Source organism: Typopeltis vanoorti, chromosome 15 (genome assembly GCF_054136105.1).
Source record: "Typopeltis vanoorti isolate ZY-2024b chromosome 15, IOZ_Tvanoo_1.0, whole genome shotgun sequence".
In the NCBI taxonomy this organism is placed as follows: Eukaryota; Metazoa; Arthropoda; class Arachnida; order Uropygi; family Thelyphonidae; genus Typopeltis; species Typopeltis vanoorti.
The window spans coordinates 86,772,250-86,786,343 of record NC_143563.1 but is presented as its reverse complement, the minus strand read 5'-3'; the positions used below and the strand labels follow the sequence as shown (position 1 = coordinate 86,786,343).

At 37.2% G+C, this 14,094-nt stretch overlaps 1 protein-coding gene across 8 annotated transcripts in view; it reads right to left on the bottom strand.

Moving 5' to 3' along the window:
• Nucleotides 1-14,094, bottom strand: part of chb (CLIP-associating protein) — a 723,643-nt gene that overhangs the window by 124,658 nt on the left and 584,891 nt on the right. For all 8 annotated transcript variants that reach the window (XM_090405359.1, XM_090405362.1, XM_090405366.1 and 5 more), the window contains 2 exons: nucleotides 7,495-7,573; nucleotides 4,127-4,273 (listed from right to left, as the gene is read on the bottom strand). In XM_090405359.1, coding sequence (XP_090261485.1) covers nucleotides 4,127-4,273; nucleotides 7,495-7,573 — 226 coding nt within the window. The remainder of the gene's footprint in view (nucleotides 1-4,126; nucleotides 4,274-7,494; nucleotides 7,574-14,094) is intronic.

Here is a 14,094-nt window from a genome sequence, read left to right as displayed (position 1 = left end):
GGAATGAGGGCCTTCATTCCCCACTATGTTTAAAATTCCCACTGAACAGCCAAGTCATGGCTTTCTAAAATGTGCTAATGCCCCCCCCCCCAACCTTATTGTTACTGGCTTGAGACAAAAACTCTAGCTTCATGCATGACCTACACTGAAGTTCTTGCAAAAGCCATCATTAACAGTAAGTCTGACTTTGAAAGGGCTAAATATAGGTGGGCAATATGGCAACATTACCTACAGAGAAGCTGACCAGCATCATTCTTCTAACTCCTGCTGAGATGACCAAGAAAAAAAAAACATCTTTATTTGAAACACTGTACTGCATACATTGCCTTCTACAAAAAAGGCACCAGAAGAATCTTGAATAACGTGAATACCAAAAAAGGCTTCTAGTCCTAATGGTAGCTCACTGGTTGTGCTCAAGAGATGTGCCTTGCAAAAAAACACCTGTTCTTTATCATTCATATATAAAGTGTACTCAGCTAGCATCTGCTCTACACAATATGAAAGCAAGTCCATATACAGCCAACTCAAAAAAAAAAAGAGGGGGAGCGTGATAAGTGTCTACTAATCTATTGCTCTCGGCTCAGTGCTGTCTCAAGTAACAGAGGCAAATCAGTCAATTTCAACACCTAGAGAACTGTCAACTAATCACTGACTACCAATGCTGATTCGCTCAATCAAGATCCACACCAGACTGCCATGTCTATGTTATTCATCTTTCAACATATGCAGTGGAAAAATTTGCAAAAAATCTGCACTGATGCATATCCAAGGCATTTCACAGTTTAGCATTGTAGATTTCTCTGTAAATTGCCATCTTATGGTCTTGGAATACTGCTGTTGCCTTCCACCCTTTGTAAATGGATTACCAGTTTTTTCTTGGTTAGTTCACTGCACGTAATGGCAGAGTGGGTTTCCTCTTCAGATTTTCCAATTAATGCAGATGTTCCTCAGGGTAATATTATTTCATCCACGTCTTCTTCATATGCTGTACATAAATAGCCTTCTATCACTCTAATTTCCTGGCATAATCACATCACTTCTGTAGTATCCTTGGCTTACAAAAATTTGGCTTTTTTTATTTTTCTCTCCCTACTTAAGACATCTGTCCAGCTACTAAGTTTGCAAAATCACAAATCCACACAAACTTGAAATACTGCTATAAGCTAAGGGGATAAAAATCCCTTATTGTTTTTCAGCCAGTAAGCGAAACTAAGATCGAAAACTACGATCTGTAACGTTTCATGCCGACAAACTGTCAGCGTATCCAAGCGTAAGTGACCACTTGGTAGTGCCACACCAGTGAGGGAACTTGCTCCACCTTTGCAACGAGTTGCCGTGGTGTGGCACTACCAAGTGGTCACTTACGCTTGGATACGCTGACAGTTCGTCGGCATGAAACGTTACAGATCGTAGTTTTCGATCTCAGTTTCGCTTACTGGCTGAAAAACAATAAGGGATTTTTATCCCCTTAACTTATATCAACCTCGCCAGAAAAAAATAGCCGTTTGGCTTTTCATCTTGAAATACTGCTGTTGCAATTTTTGAATGTGCACCTTGTACTTCCTTAAAAATTCTTGATGATGTTCATAAACAAAAACAGGATAGTTCAGTTGACTGACAACCCTTCCTTCAGGCTTATGTCTGAAGGAAGGGTTGTTGTCTCATTGATAGGTTCCACACTCACTGCAGATATTTCTATGCATACTGTTTAGCACAACTGGAATTCATTACCCCCCCCCCCTCCCAATTTATCCTAAACTTCCTTCTGCAGCTGAACTTCTTACTCGCCAAACCTGTGACTCTCATTCATTTTTTGTTCCATCTATATTCTGTGGAACAATCCTTTCAATGAATATCCACAGATGTCAAAGCTTACTTGACTTTTGACCCCAGCCTTAACATAGTGTTTATTTGCTATAGGTCTTTACAGCATCATGTGTGTGTGAGAGCGAGTATAAAAATATAACTTAGCATACGTTCACTGTTAACAAAATGATATCTGGAAATCAAATCAATTACAGTTATTGAAAATATATATCGATACTAGGGGGGGGGGGGGGGGGTTTACGCCACCGTGGCACTGCCGTAGTCCCCCCTGGCACTGTAGGTATAAAAATATACCTACTGTTGTATATTTTTCATGCAACAGTAGGTATAAAAATATACCTACTATATTTTTATACTGTTGAGTATAAAAATATAACTTAGCATACATTCACTGTTAACACAATGATATCTGGAAATCAAATCAATTACAGTTATTGAAAATATATATCAATACTAAGGGGGGGGCTCGCCACCCTGGCACCTATACTACCCAAACCACCCCCGTGTTCCAGGCTGGTAGGCCAGTTCTCCTTGAATTCTGATGACTCGACATTCAGGGTAGCTCCTGAGTTTCAAAACACGACATAAAAAGGCTTATAATTTTATATACATAGGGTAGATTAAAAGCATATCTATAAACGACTCAATATTTCACTTAAATGTCAAACTAATCCACATCATGAATACAATATACAATCACATAGCATGATCAGTTGCTGAAAACTGAAAAAAATAAAAAATGTTTTCAAACATTAATGCATATACAGGGTGTCCCAAAATTCATGCAAGATTTAAATTTAGTGCCATTTGTGCGGTAGAGTGTTGCCAACGAGAAAAAAAAGACAGCGTGACAGCTGACAGTTCGGGGTTATTAAAAATGGAGCGCTACATGAAACAACAACGCATTTTCTTTGTTGAGCAATATTTTAAAAATAATGAAGGTTTGGCAGCTACAGTTCGCAATTTTTGTACAAAATATGGTCGGAATAGTGATTTAATTTCATCAACTGTGAAAAGATTAATTAAAAAATTCAAGGAAACTGGATCAATTAGTGATCTCATACAATCTGGCTGTCCTTCAACAAGTTGTTCAACAGAAAACATCGAAGCAGTTCGTGAGAGTGTTGCTGAGAGTCCAGGAACATCAATTCGGCACTGTGGTCTTGAATTAGGCATTTCGAGAAGCTCTCTACAGTGTATTCTCACGAAAGATTTGCATCGTTATGCTTACAAAGTTCAATTGACTCAAGAACTGAAGCCTACTGACCACATACAGCGAAGAGAGTTCGTTGAATGGATTATGGAACAACAAGTGGATGCTTATTTTTCGAACAAAATCATCTTCAGCGATGAGGCTCATTTTCATCTTGATGGCTTCGTTAATCGACAAAATTGTCACATTTGGGGTTCAGAAAACCCACGAGTGATTGTTGAGAAACAAATGCATCCACAATGTGTCACTGTTTGGTGCGGATTTTGGCTGGAGGCATCATCGGTCCATTCTTCTTCGAAAATGCAGCTGGTAAGGCAATAACAGTTAATGGTGCTCGCTATTGCGACATGATAATCCAGTTTTTTGTGCCTAAAAGATATGGATGTGGACGACATGTGGTTTCAGCAAGACGGTGCCACATGCCATACAGCCCGAGAAACAATTCAATTACTGCACGAGTCATTTCCTGGTCGCGTAATTTCCCATTTTGGTGATCAGAATTGGCCGCCCAGATCATGTGACTTAACATTGGACTTTTTTCTTTGGGTTTTTTTGAAGTCTATGTCAACAAGCCCACGACCACCCACGCCTTGAAGGAGGAAATTGAGCGCTGTATCAACGAAATTCAGCCACATTTATGCAAAACGGTCATGGAAAATTTCGACAAAAGAGTGCGTATGTGCCAGCAAAGCCGTGGAGGCCATTTCCCCGATATGCTATTCCATGCATAACCCTATACTGCATACTTTATGAATCAATAAGAAATTACAATTTTTAATTAAAAACCTGTGTTTTCTATCAAAATTACTTCTTGCATGAATTTTGGGACACCCTGTATTAGTCTGCCCCTGCTGGCTAAAAGTTTACTATAAACTTTGGACCTTTCTATCTTTTCATATAGAGAACCATAAGGACCAATGAAAGTCTGTTGAGTGAATTTCTTTTAGAAACAACTGATGCTTTTAGGGACCACTAAAAGCATTAGTTTAACTACATCGGTGCTTGCTATAATGAGAATTAACTAACTTAGCTTTTAAATCATATTAAAAATCAAAACTAATTCTTCTCATTTTCTCTGTAACTTACTTTCCTGAGTTCATTGCTTTTGGGTCCAGGAGTCCAAGAAATAATTTTCATCACTGCAAGTTTTACTTCACAATTTGAGCTTATAAAATCTGAAGGATCCATAAGTGCAATCAAGGAATGAAGATACTGAAGGAGGCCAATTTTAACCTACATATAAATGATATGATATGAAACATATCACATAAGTTCAAATTATTTATTTTAAAATATTAAGAAGCTAGCAGTGCTGGTTTGCAACACATTCATAATCTGCACTGATAAAATCAACATACATAAAATAAAAAAAAAAACTAGAAATATATCCACTGGTGCTGTGTTGTCTCATGGTAACTACCATGCTGCCAAGTCTGCAGAAGAGAGAGATCACATGTCAGTTTGCAGAAAAAAGTCCCTATATGTCAATTCTAGTCACCAACTAAAGGAATTTTTTTTTTCCCCAGCCAATTCCAAATATCCAGTTCATTTCAACAAAATCAACCAAATAACACAGGTATATACAAATAAGTATTAGTTAGGATTAGCAACACTGTCTCTTATATAGCACACCATGGAAATATGCTGCACGATAGGAATGGTGAGAGGAGACTAGCTACATATCTACTCCCCTTTTGGGGAATGAAAATACATCATTACATTCAATTTTTATTAAAAAAAATAAAATCTCAATGGCAATATTAAAGTATTTAGATGAATTAAGAAGATTACAGGTGTGTTTATAGAGAAGGAAACATAATGAATGTGATGTGTAATGTTCAAGAGAAAGCAAAACTTTTTTCAGAAGAATTAATTTTTTTTTGAAAAACTTCCATGAAATACCTATGGGGTGGGGGAGAGGAAGGAGATCAGGTCCAAACAGAATGCCAATGAGGAAGTTGGAGAATCTATGAGAGAGAGAAACCATTAATCAACTAGACTGTCCTCTTCTAGATAGCATTAAGCACTTTTAGGAATTGTTGAATACTATTACCTCAAATGTAAGGTAGTGCACTTTTAAAGCTTCCCCAAAAATGCTAGGAAGATTTGGGATTTGTATGTTGTGTGTGTGTAAGCAGTCATAGCAAAAAAATAGCTCATATGGAAAGGGACATTTAGTTTTTTGGAAACTGAAGAGGAATATGGATGTGATGTTTCTGCCATGAAAAGGTTTCAGGTGAAATTGACCTGAGAAGAAAAATTGGATCTTATTTAAAAGATGTGAGTATTAATAAAGGTAAGGCAATGTGAAGTGTGATCTTTCTTATAAGAAAGAAGAGGGGATTGCATTTTTTGGGGATTTGTATATAGTGTGTGTGTAAAACAGCCATTGAAGTTCACAAATTATCCTTTTCCTGCTGATTCTTCAGCAGGTAAAGAACAAGGATATCAGAGTTGACATTGATTATGAAAGTTCTTGAAGATGGGGATGAATATCTACTAAAGGTCTGCCCAAATGATGAAGAGATATGGAGTGCATGTTCTTGATTCAGAAAGATAGGAATTGGATTTCTAGCAAGAGGTCATTTTATATATTAGACAAAATGAAAAGGTAAAAGTACAGAATGAGAGTACTCTGCCACTGGTGAGGAAATCTGAAGTAAGCAAACTGGGAATCCAGTAAGTAGGCTTGATCAGCATGTAGGGTACATGCTGATCAAGCCACCCATTCAAATGCTTGTGAAATGTCAAGGGCAACTCCATGAGTTTCTCAATCTTTCATGGCTTGCTTACAAAATGTGGGTGGTGATAATTAGGATAGGCGCTGTGAAATGAAACAGCAGAATCTGTATTGCTAGTTGCTAATTAGATGGTGGGCTTCTAGGATAGTGAAGTTGACAGTTGATGACCTTCATTTTTTGTGAGAGGACTGAAGTGACGGCAGCAGGACAAATTTTTTTTACGGGATGAACAAGCATGACTAATGCTGTTGGGCTGATTAGAATCACAGCCACTATATATATATAAAAAAAAAAAAAAAGATGATACTAGAATATTATTTATGTTTATCAATCAGTACACCAGTCAGTTTTTCATCAATGTATGCTATATGCTGTAATATGGATGCCAGGTTAGTGTCAAAGATTATAAACAACATAGAATGGATGTTAATTCTGAAAAATTTTGAGCATTACTTGGGGGAGGGACCAGAGAATTTGTCAGTATTATGGCTATTCAGGATTCTTCTGATTCTTACAAAAGACAAGAGGAGGCATGTAATGAAGTATTTTTGACAGATTGAGAAGTAATTTCCAATGGCCACTTATGCAGGAGTTTGAAGAGAGCCCTGTACTAAGGTTTCAATATGATGATACTAACTGGATGTGATGGTGAAAGCATAAGGTCAGAAGTTTCATCTTTATTGAGGGACCAGATGAATCCACTAATTTGAGCAAGGAATGCACTTGGATCTTCTGAACTCAGATTTGGATTTCTCATTAATTTATCTGCATCTGTTAAAAGCTACAATGCAGGTTAAGTGTGAAACTGGAAGTTCTGTCTGAAGCCACTTGTGATATGCAATTTTTTTTTTTGGACTAACCTGGCAGCAAACTAGATGAAGTACGTACCAAGACTTGGATAGAAAAACCTGTATGACATGGAAAAGGAAACTTGTATGATGTTATAATCAGCACAAGAGGGTAGAGTTCTGGCAGGAGAACTAGTTATGAAAAGATTGAGGATGTCGAGAGGACAGCATTATCTTCCATTCTGTTGAATAGAAAAGTCAACCTGTGTTCACTGTTAACAAAATACTTGGGCATTTTTTTCTAGCTTGCTTCAGAGGAATTAGATAAGGAAGCCAATTTCAGTTCAAGTCCTCAAGAAAGATGATCCATTTTTGTGTGTTAGCAACAAATACTTAGGCATTTTTTTCTAGCTTGCTTCAGAGGAATTGGATAAGGAAGCCAATTTGAGTTCAAGTCCTCAAGGAAGATAGGATCCATTTTTATGCGGAGTCTGCAAAAACTTGTGCATCGTGTATAAATAATCACATAAGTGTTTTTCCAAAAATGGAAAACAAAAATTGAGCCACAGTGGGGATTCTAGGATTGCATTTTCTGAGAGGAAAGTCAGATCTGTCGCTGTGCTGAATTATGCTATATGTGATTCTGAAGGAATCACATATAGCATAATTCAGAAGTTGTGGTGGGTTCTATGGCCAGCACTTGAGGTTCTCTTAAAATAAGAAGTTGGTTTAAAATATCAGAAAGTGTTGGTGTATATTATGTTTCTACTGAGACATGAACACTAATTACGTGGATGTATATTTCTTATTACTTTTTGTATGGATTAATTTATTTGGTTGTATTTCGTGGATTTATACAGAAACATACAAATTCTCTAAATGTCCAGATAGTATATAATAACACATTAATGCAAAAACATTCTACCTTGGTGTTCGGAGTTTGTGTCTGATCATTTAGAAAATGGACAATGGAATTAAACTGATCATCTGGTGGAAATGACTCTCTAGAAAAAAAAAAAAAAAGAAAAGATAAGAAAAAATACAGATATAATAATATTGGCAAAATGTGCATATTTACATTAATTATGAGTTATTTTAGTATTTGTATATAATTACTGCACAGTAAGAAACAAATACATCATAAGATCAAAAAAAAAAGTTTCATTTGTATGTTTATGAGTAAAAAAATGCATACAATTTTTGTGGTAAAAATTAATAAAAATGATAAAAAAACACTATTAAAAATATACACAACTTCAAAACTAATAATCCTTCCCAATGAGAACAATACATATCACCTAAAAATTTGTGATTTATAGAAGCAAAAAAATTATTCAACTCTGTGTTCAATGCCTCTCCAAATTATCTGTTATACACCCTCTGACCAAAAAGAAACCAAACTTTTCGATAATAGAAGAAACTAGTGGTGCTACCTGTTGTATCTTTTTGTTATCGAAAGCAGCAACCTTCATTAGTGTTGTGTCAACTGTTTATGACATTTGTTTCATTAGAAGCCAAGTTATAGTGCCAAGAGTGACTGTGTTTTGACAAACGGTCGGTCATCAAGATATTCATCACACAAGTGCTGTGTGACTTTGCAATATACCGAAGGAATAACAGAGTCTTTACAATCAAACAACATAAGCTATATTTGGAGCAGTCTTATTAATCTGCTGTGGTTGTGCCAAGAAGTTTGCTGAGATCACTTGAAGATAGCAGCTGATAATGGGTAACACTAGCTGCATTCCACAAGACAAAATATTCTGGTGGTGAACTACGGGCTTCAGTATGTGTAGCACATTCACTGGATGATAACCAATAATGTTTTAACATTTAGCAAGCTATTACATAACATTTCACTGCATGTGAAACAATCAGTCCAAAAATGGTTTATTCTTATAACACAAAATCAGCAACAAAAAATTAATGATAGTCTTAGAAGCTTGTAAAAAACAGATGATCAGCATCAACATAGCCTAATAAGAATTTGCTACCCCCACACAAAAGAACTGCTCATAATGATGATCCAAACCTAACTGAACATTCAAGAAGCCATCAATTAATTATTATGCTGTATGATACTCTCCTAATTCATTGTGATTGTGGAGTAGAGATAAACAAATGTTTGCTTTACTAATTCTATTCTAGCCATTTCTAAATGTTCTCTACAGAATGAACACCTCTGCTGGGGAAGGAGGGAATCTGTGGGTAGAGGAAAATGAGGTATAATAATTGGATAGCCCAGATTATTAAAAAAAAAAAAAAAAAAAAAAAAAAAAAAAAAAAAATTACAAGCCACTTTTTTTTTTTTACCAAGATAGTCTGTCCGAAATACTGAGTTCCACACTGGGGGAAGATGTAGATATCTGGAAGAAGAGAGCATCCTGGTGATCCTCGATTTCTCAGGCAGGTAGAAACTTCGTTTAAAAGTATGCATACTGTTCTGATTCCGTGTGGTTTTAGGAGGAAGCCCAGTTTATCCATTGTACCTTCAATATAGGAGAAATATATAGTGTATGTATGGTCTGCCGGAGAGAGGTTGTTCTTTGTGAGTAGTTTGCGATTGTTTTTCTGTTGTATTCATTTTGTACTCAGGACCAGCAATATACTTGGAACAATAGGTATAGTGCAGGTCCTGAGTACAATATCTGCACTGGTCTACCCTTCACATTACCTTCCTGATCAAGTTTGTGTTCGGGATGGTGATATGAAGTGTTATGGCTTACAGAAACACAAACAAAAAAGTTGTGTTATTCTACGAAACCCACAGTAGTTCCACTGTAAAAATTTTCCTGTTATTTAGGCTTCATAGATATGTCTGATTTCCAGGAGGTTGAAGAATTGCCCTTATCAGGTTTATATTTTTCATTAGATTTTTAAAAGTATGAAAAACTAGTGATCATCTCTTACTCTGGAAAAATATCCAATAAATCATCGTATGTGTCAGGGATCACTGGATAAGTTCAAGTTGCTGACTTACTGCAAAACCTTTGGCCCTTGCCAAAGGCAAACCCACTAGATGATCCTGGCCAGGCCATCCAAGTCCACCCATCTTGCCAAAGCAGAGACCAAATAGTGCAAGACTACCAGGATCCCCTTTTCTGGATGTCCACGGGTTGCACTGCATGGCAAACACAGCAGCAAGACATTGGATTTCAGTGATGATAGCCTGGAAGGTAGGATAGTAAAAAGACTCAGGTGCAAAGTCTTTTTTACTATCTGTGGAAGGGCCTGGTGGTTTGTCTTTTAACAAGTGGGTTCTCATCGAATGGAACCATCTATGGAGAGAGGCGATGCATCATGTGATTGATGCTCTTGACAGAAAAGCAGTCACAATCATTAAGTTCAGATATAGCAAAATTATTAAATGGTGGAACAGATGTGAGAGTTTGAGTTGCCGTTGACATTTTTTTACTGTTACTTTCTCAGCATAAGAGGATCTCAAAACAGGTGTGGTGGCTAACTTTCTTTCTTGCATCCTGATATGAAATATTCAGCTCTGTTTTTATCAGCATCTCCCTAACAGTTTACACATTTAGTTTTCTTGAAAGAGCAAAACTGGTTATCCTACACTTTAACTATCAACATCAGGCACAGGTGACAGAGTTATGACAGGAAGTTTGGGCATATTTGAAGCATTTTAGTGGATAAGGGATGTATAGTCAAACAGAACAATTGAAATACCTTAATTTAACAGATGTCAGAAGCTTAGGAGTATCAAATGTAACGATGTTGTTTCTGGTTGGAACCAGGTGACCATCCATGTGGATCATGATTCACCTCATGCCTGTCATCCCTTGATTGTTCAGTTCTGAACTATCTCCTCATCAGGAACATCTAGGAGATCCCACTCTGAGATCACTCCTCTACAGGAATTAAGTGTTTTATAAGGTGTAACTGTTATAGGTATTCCATCCATGGATGTTCTCTGAGTAGTTTTTCTGAATGTTGCTGACATGATGTTTTTACGAGGATATCGTCAGAATTGTTTCTTTACTGTTTTGGGGAAACCTGCCAACTGTTCTATCCCTTCATTTTAGAAATTATGGACTTTACAACCGTGTTATAAATAACTTTTAATATCTCGACATTTCATAAAGTCCATAATAAAGTATATTCTAAAGTCCATAATTTCTCAAATGAATGCTGATTACTGTGTAACACTAAAAGAAATAACTGTTCTATACCCTTTTGAATGAAGAATGGTGACATTTTCCCTATTGGCTTTTCACCTGTAGCATGGATGATTAGAAAAACTGGTGCATTTATACTGACATCAAGTCTTTTGTTTCTTGCTTCTGTCATCGAAAAGTGTATCAATGATATCAATATTTGGTTGGGGCTTAGGGCCCCTAAAATGATTGAAGATAAAAGATTTATGCTTGAGTAGTTTTTGTTTCAGTGCCAGAGCCATACATGGATGTCCACTCTCTCTGGTAAGCAATGACACTCAAGAGTGGAATGCCAGGGTTATCTCAGACACCATACAAGTACCACAGCAAGCCTTGGGTCCTGTCCCCAGTTCATGGAGAAGGAGACTGACTGCAAAAAAACAAAGGACTAAAAAGCAGAAACTTGCATTATGTTCAGTCTCCTTCCACCTGTTTGTGTTTGTCAATTTTTGCTCAAATTTTTGCACATACAATCTGGATAAATGACTTCTTCCTATTCCAAAATAACTACAACCATTGCCTCTTTGTGTTTTTCCCAGAAACACTTAAGAAAAATTCTGTCCAAACAAGATACCAAAAAGTCTCCTAGTCCTGATGGCATATCTAATTGTTCTTCTGATATTTATTTATCGTATGGCAATCTACATATAGTTATAAAAGTGCATGTGCATAAATCAGTACAAATATGTAAAAGGTAAATAAAAAATGTAAATGACAAACAATTAAAGTAAAACATAGGCAGTTACACTTTCGGCGAACAAAGCACTTATAGGTTAAGATCAAGTTCTCTGGTCCAGTCTATAACAGGCAGTGTCGCCTACAGGAAGTCATTTCTTTGACCTATATATGCATGAAGAATGCACTCAGTGTAAATATGGATTGATTGGTTTGGTGTCCACAGTCTTCAGCGAAGAAATTTTCCACCACTTGTACAGAAGGCTTGCACATGTTCCATGGCTGGTATGAATCAGTGTTATCCATGTCTTTTGACTCAATTCCATACCCAGGATGTTGTGGCAGTGCCTATCAAACCAAATTTCGAGTTGGGCATTAGCATTTATGCTTCATATTCATTTCCATTGATCTTTGGTATTATAGTTAGTCATTCTCAGATGTTTAGCTTCACGAAGAGGGGGCTTTCTTGATTTGTTCTTCTGATGATCTGTACTCTATAGTTGATGCCTGTTCCATGATTTCTTTGTATTCTCTGCTAAAAGGAATCAGAGATGATGATAAAAAAAAAAAAAAAATCACATTACATAAACTCTGATTCCATCCTCCAATTCTAAGCTTTTTCATCAACATATAAACATTTTGCTGCCATCATGATATTTATTTATATTCTCCTTATAGTATTTTTTTTTAGATACTTTCGCACTTAACAAAGCTTTATTAATTTTTCTCTATATTTTGAAGACAATTCAAGATGATTTCATCTTTTCCAGGACTGCTTCTGTAACTTCTTAAAAACACCATGTAGTTCTAATTGTTCCATCATTTTAGAAATACATTAAAACTTAATCTTTCATTAATTACTATTACTATTTATTGATTCTCGAAGACAGGCTTATACGTTGGCTATGCATTTCTAAATCACTTAGGGAACTGAACAACGTAGATCCAAATATAAATTAAATTATACTTTAATTAATATTTCCGATATTTCGGTAACATCATATTGCCATTTTCAAATGGAACTTACAAAAAGGCACGTGCACACAGTCACTACAACACAGTAACTGAGAATGAAGATATGAAGCTATCATTCTCCTAATAGTCCTGATGGTGCCCTCTAGCAGGCTAAGTAGGTGTTCTTGGCCATTGGGCTGAAGGTCTGCTGATGTATGCCTCTCAAATTTGGAGCAGTCGCATACAACTAAATTTGTTGAGGTTTGGAGAGTTTCTTAGGGCTGAGGCTGATTCCATAAATAGTCTTTCGAATTTGTATTTGCTACGGTGTATTACCGTAGCTTTCTTCCACCGTAGTCTGTGGCGTGTATCCAGAGCATGGTCTGCAAGACCACAATGGCTGTACTTGTGAAACCGGATGTAGTCCTTGTGTTCAGAAATTCTGATATTCGCTGTCCTGCCTGTTTGGCCAAAGTATGACAGTTTACAACTGCAAGGGACCTGGTATACACCACGTACAGGTAGGTTTAGGGGAAGTGGTTGGTCTTTGGTGGAGTAGATAAGGGATGCCAATTTTCTGTAAGGCCTGTAACAGGAGGTGAGGGCATGTTTTTTTTAAAATTTCGGTAATTTTTTACGAGGTGCCTCAGATGTAGGGAATGGTGATGGATTTAGAATAATCTTTGTTGTGGAGGGGGGGCTGTGGTTAGTAGGTTTTAATAATTTTTGGATTTGGGGGGGGGGTGCCATTGGCTGAGGTGTTGAGGATGTGATTTAGTTCAGTGCCATATCGTAAGAACAGATTAGTTTAGCCCTGTTGTATAGCGTTTTCACCACTCCATATTGTTGTGAGGGGGGGGGGGGAATTGTTGGTGAACGTATCTGCCTGTATGGGTGGGTTTTCTATAAACTGAGAAAACCAAGGTTCCATCAGGCTGGTGGGTGACTAGTGTGTCTAGGAAAGGGAGGCTGTTGTTTTCCTCTTTTTCCAGGGTGAACTTGATTCTGGAGTGTTGGTTGTTTAAGTGTGTAAGGAAGGAGAGGAGTGTTTCAGAGCCATGTGGCGAAATAGCAAACACATCAACATAGCAAAGCCATATGGTTGGTTTTTGTGGGGCAGAGGCTAAGGCTTTTTCTTCAAAGGTCTCCATAAAGAAATTAGCCAAGGGTGGGGAGAGTGTTGAACCCATGGCCGTCCCCTCTATTTGTTTGTAGAATTTTCCCTGCCAAACCAAATAGCCTGAGTTCATTGTGAACTGAAATAGGGCTGAGATATCAGGAGAAAATTTAGCTTGGATTAGCTCTAAAGTTTCCTTGAGTGGGACATTTGTGAATAAGGAGGAGACGTCAAAGTTGACCATTATGTCATTGGAGTGTAAGGTTTTCTATGCTGGCTTTGAAGTGGGCTGAGTTTTTTTTGTGTGTGATGGTGTGTTGCCAGTATAGTGTGTGAGCTCTTTGGCCAAATGTTTAGCTAATTTGTATGTGGGGGAATCAATGCCATCCACTATGGGACGTAATGGCACATTTTCTTTATGTATTTTTGGGAGTCAGTAAATATGGGGGGGGGGTTATAGAGTTATACGGCTTTAATCTGTTGGTAACTTCTACAGGCCAAGAAGTGACTTTCTTAAGTCACATCTTGGCCTGTTCCTTATCTGCTCCACCATAGACCAACCACTTCCCTTAGACCTACCTGGTGTATACCAGGTCCCTTGCAGTTG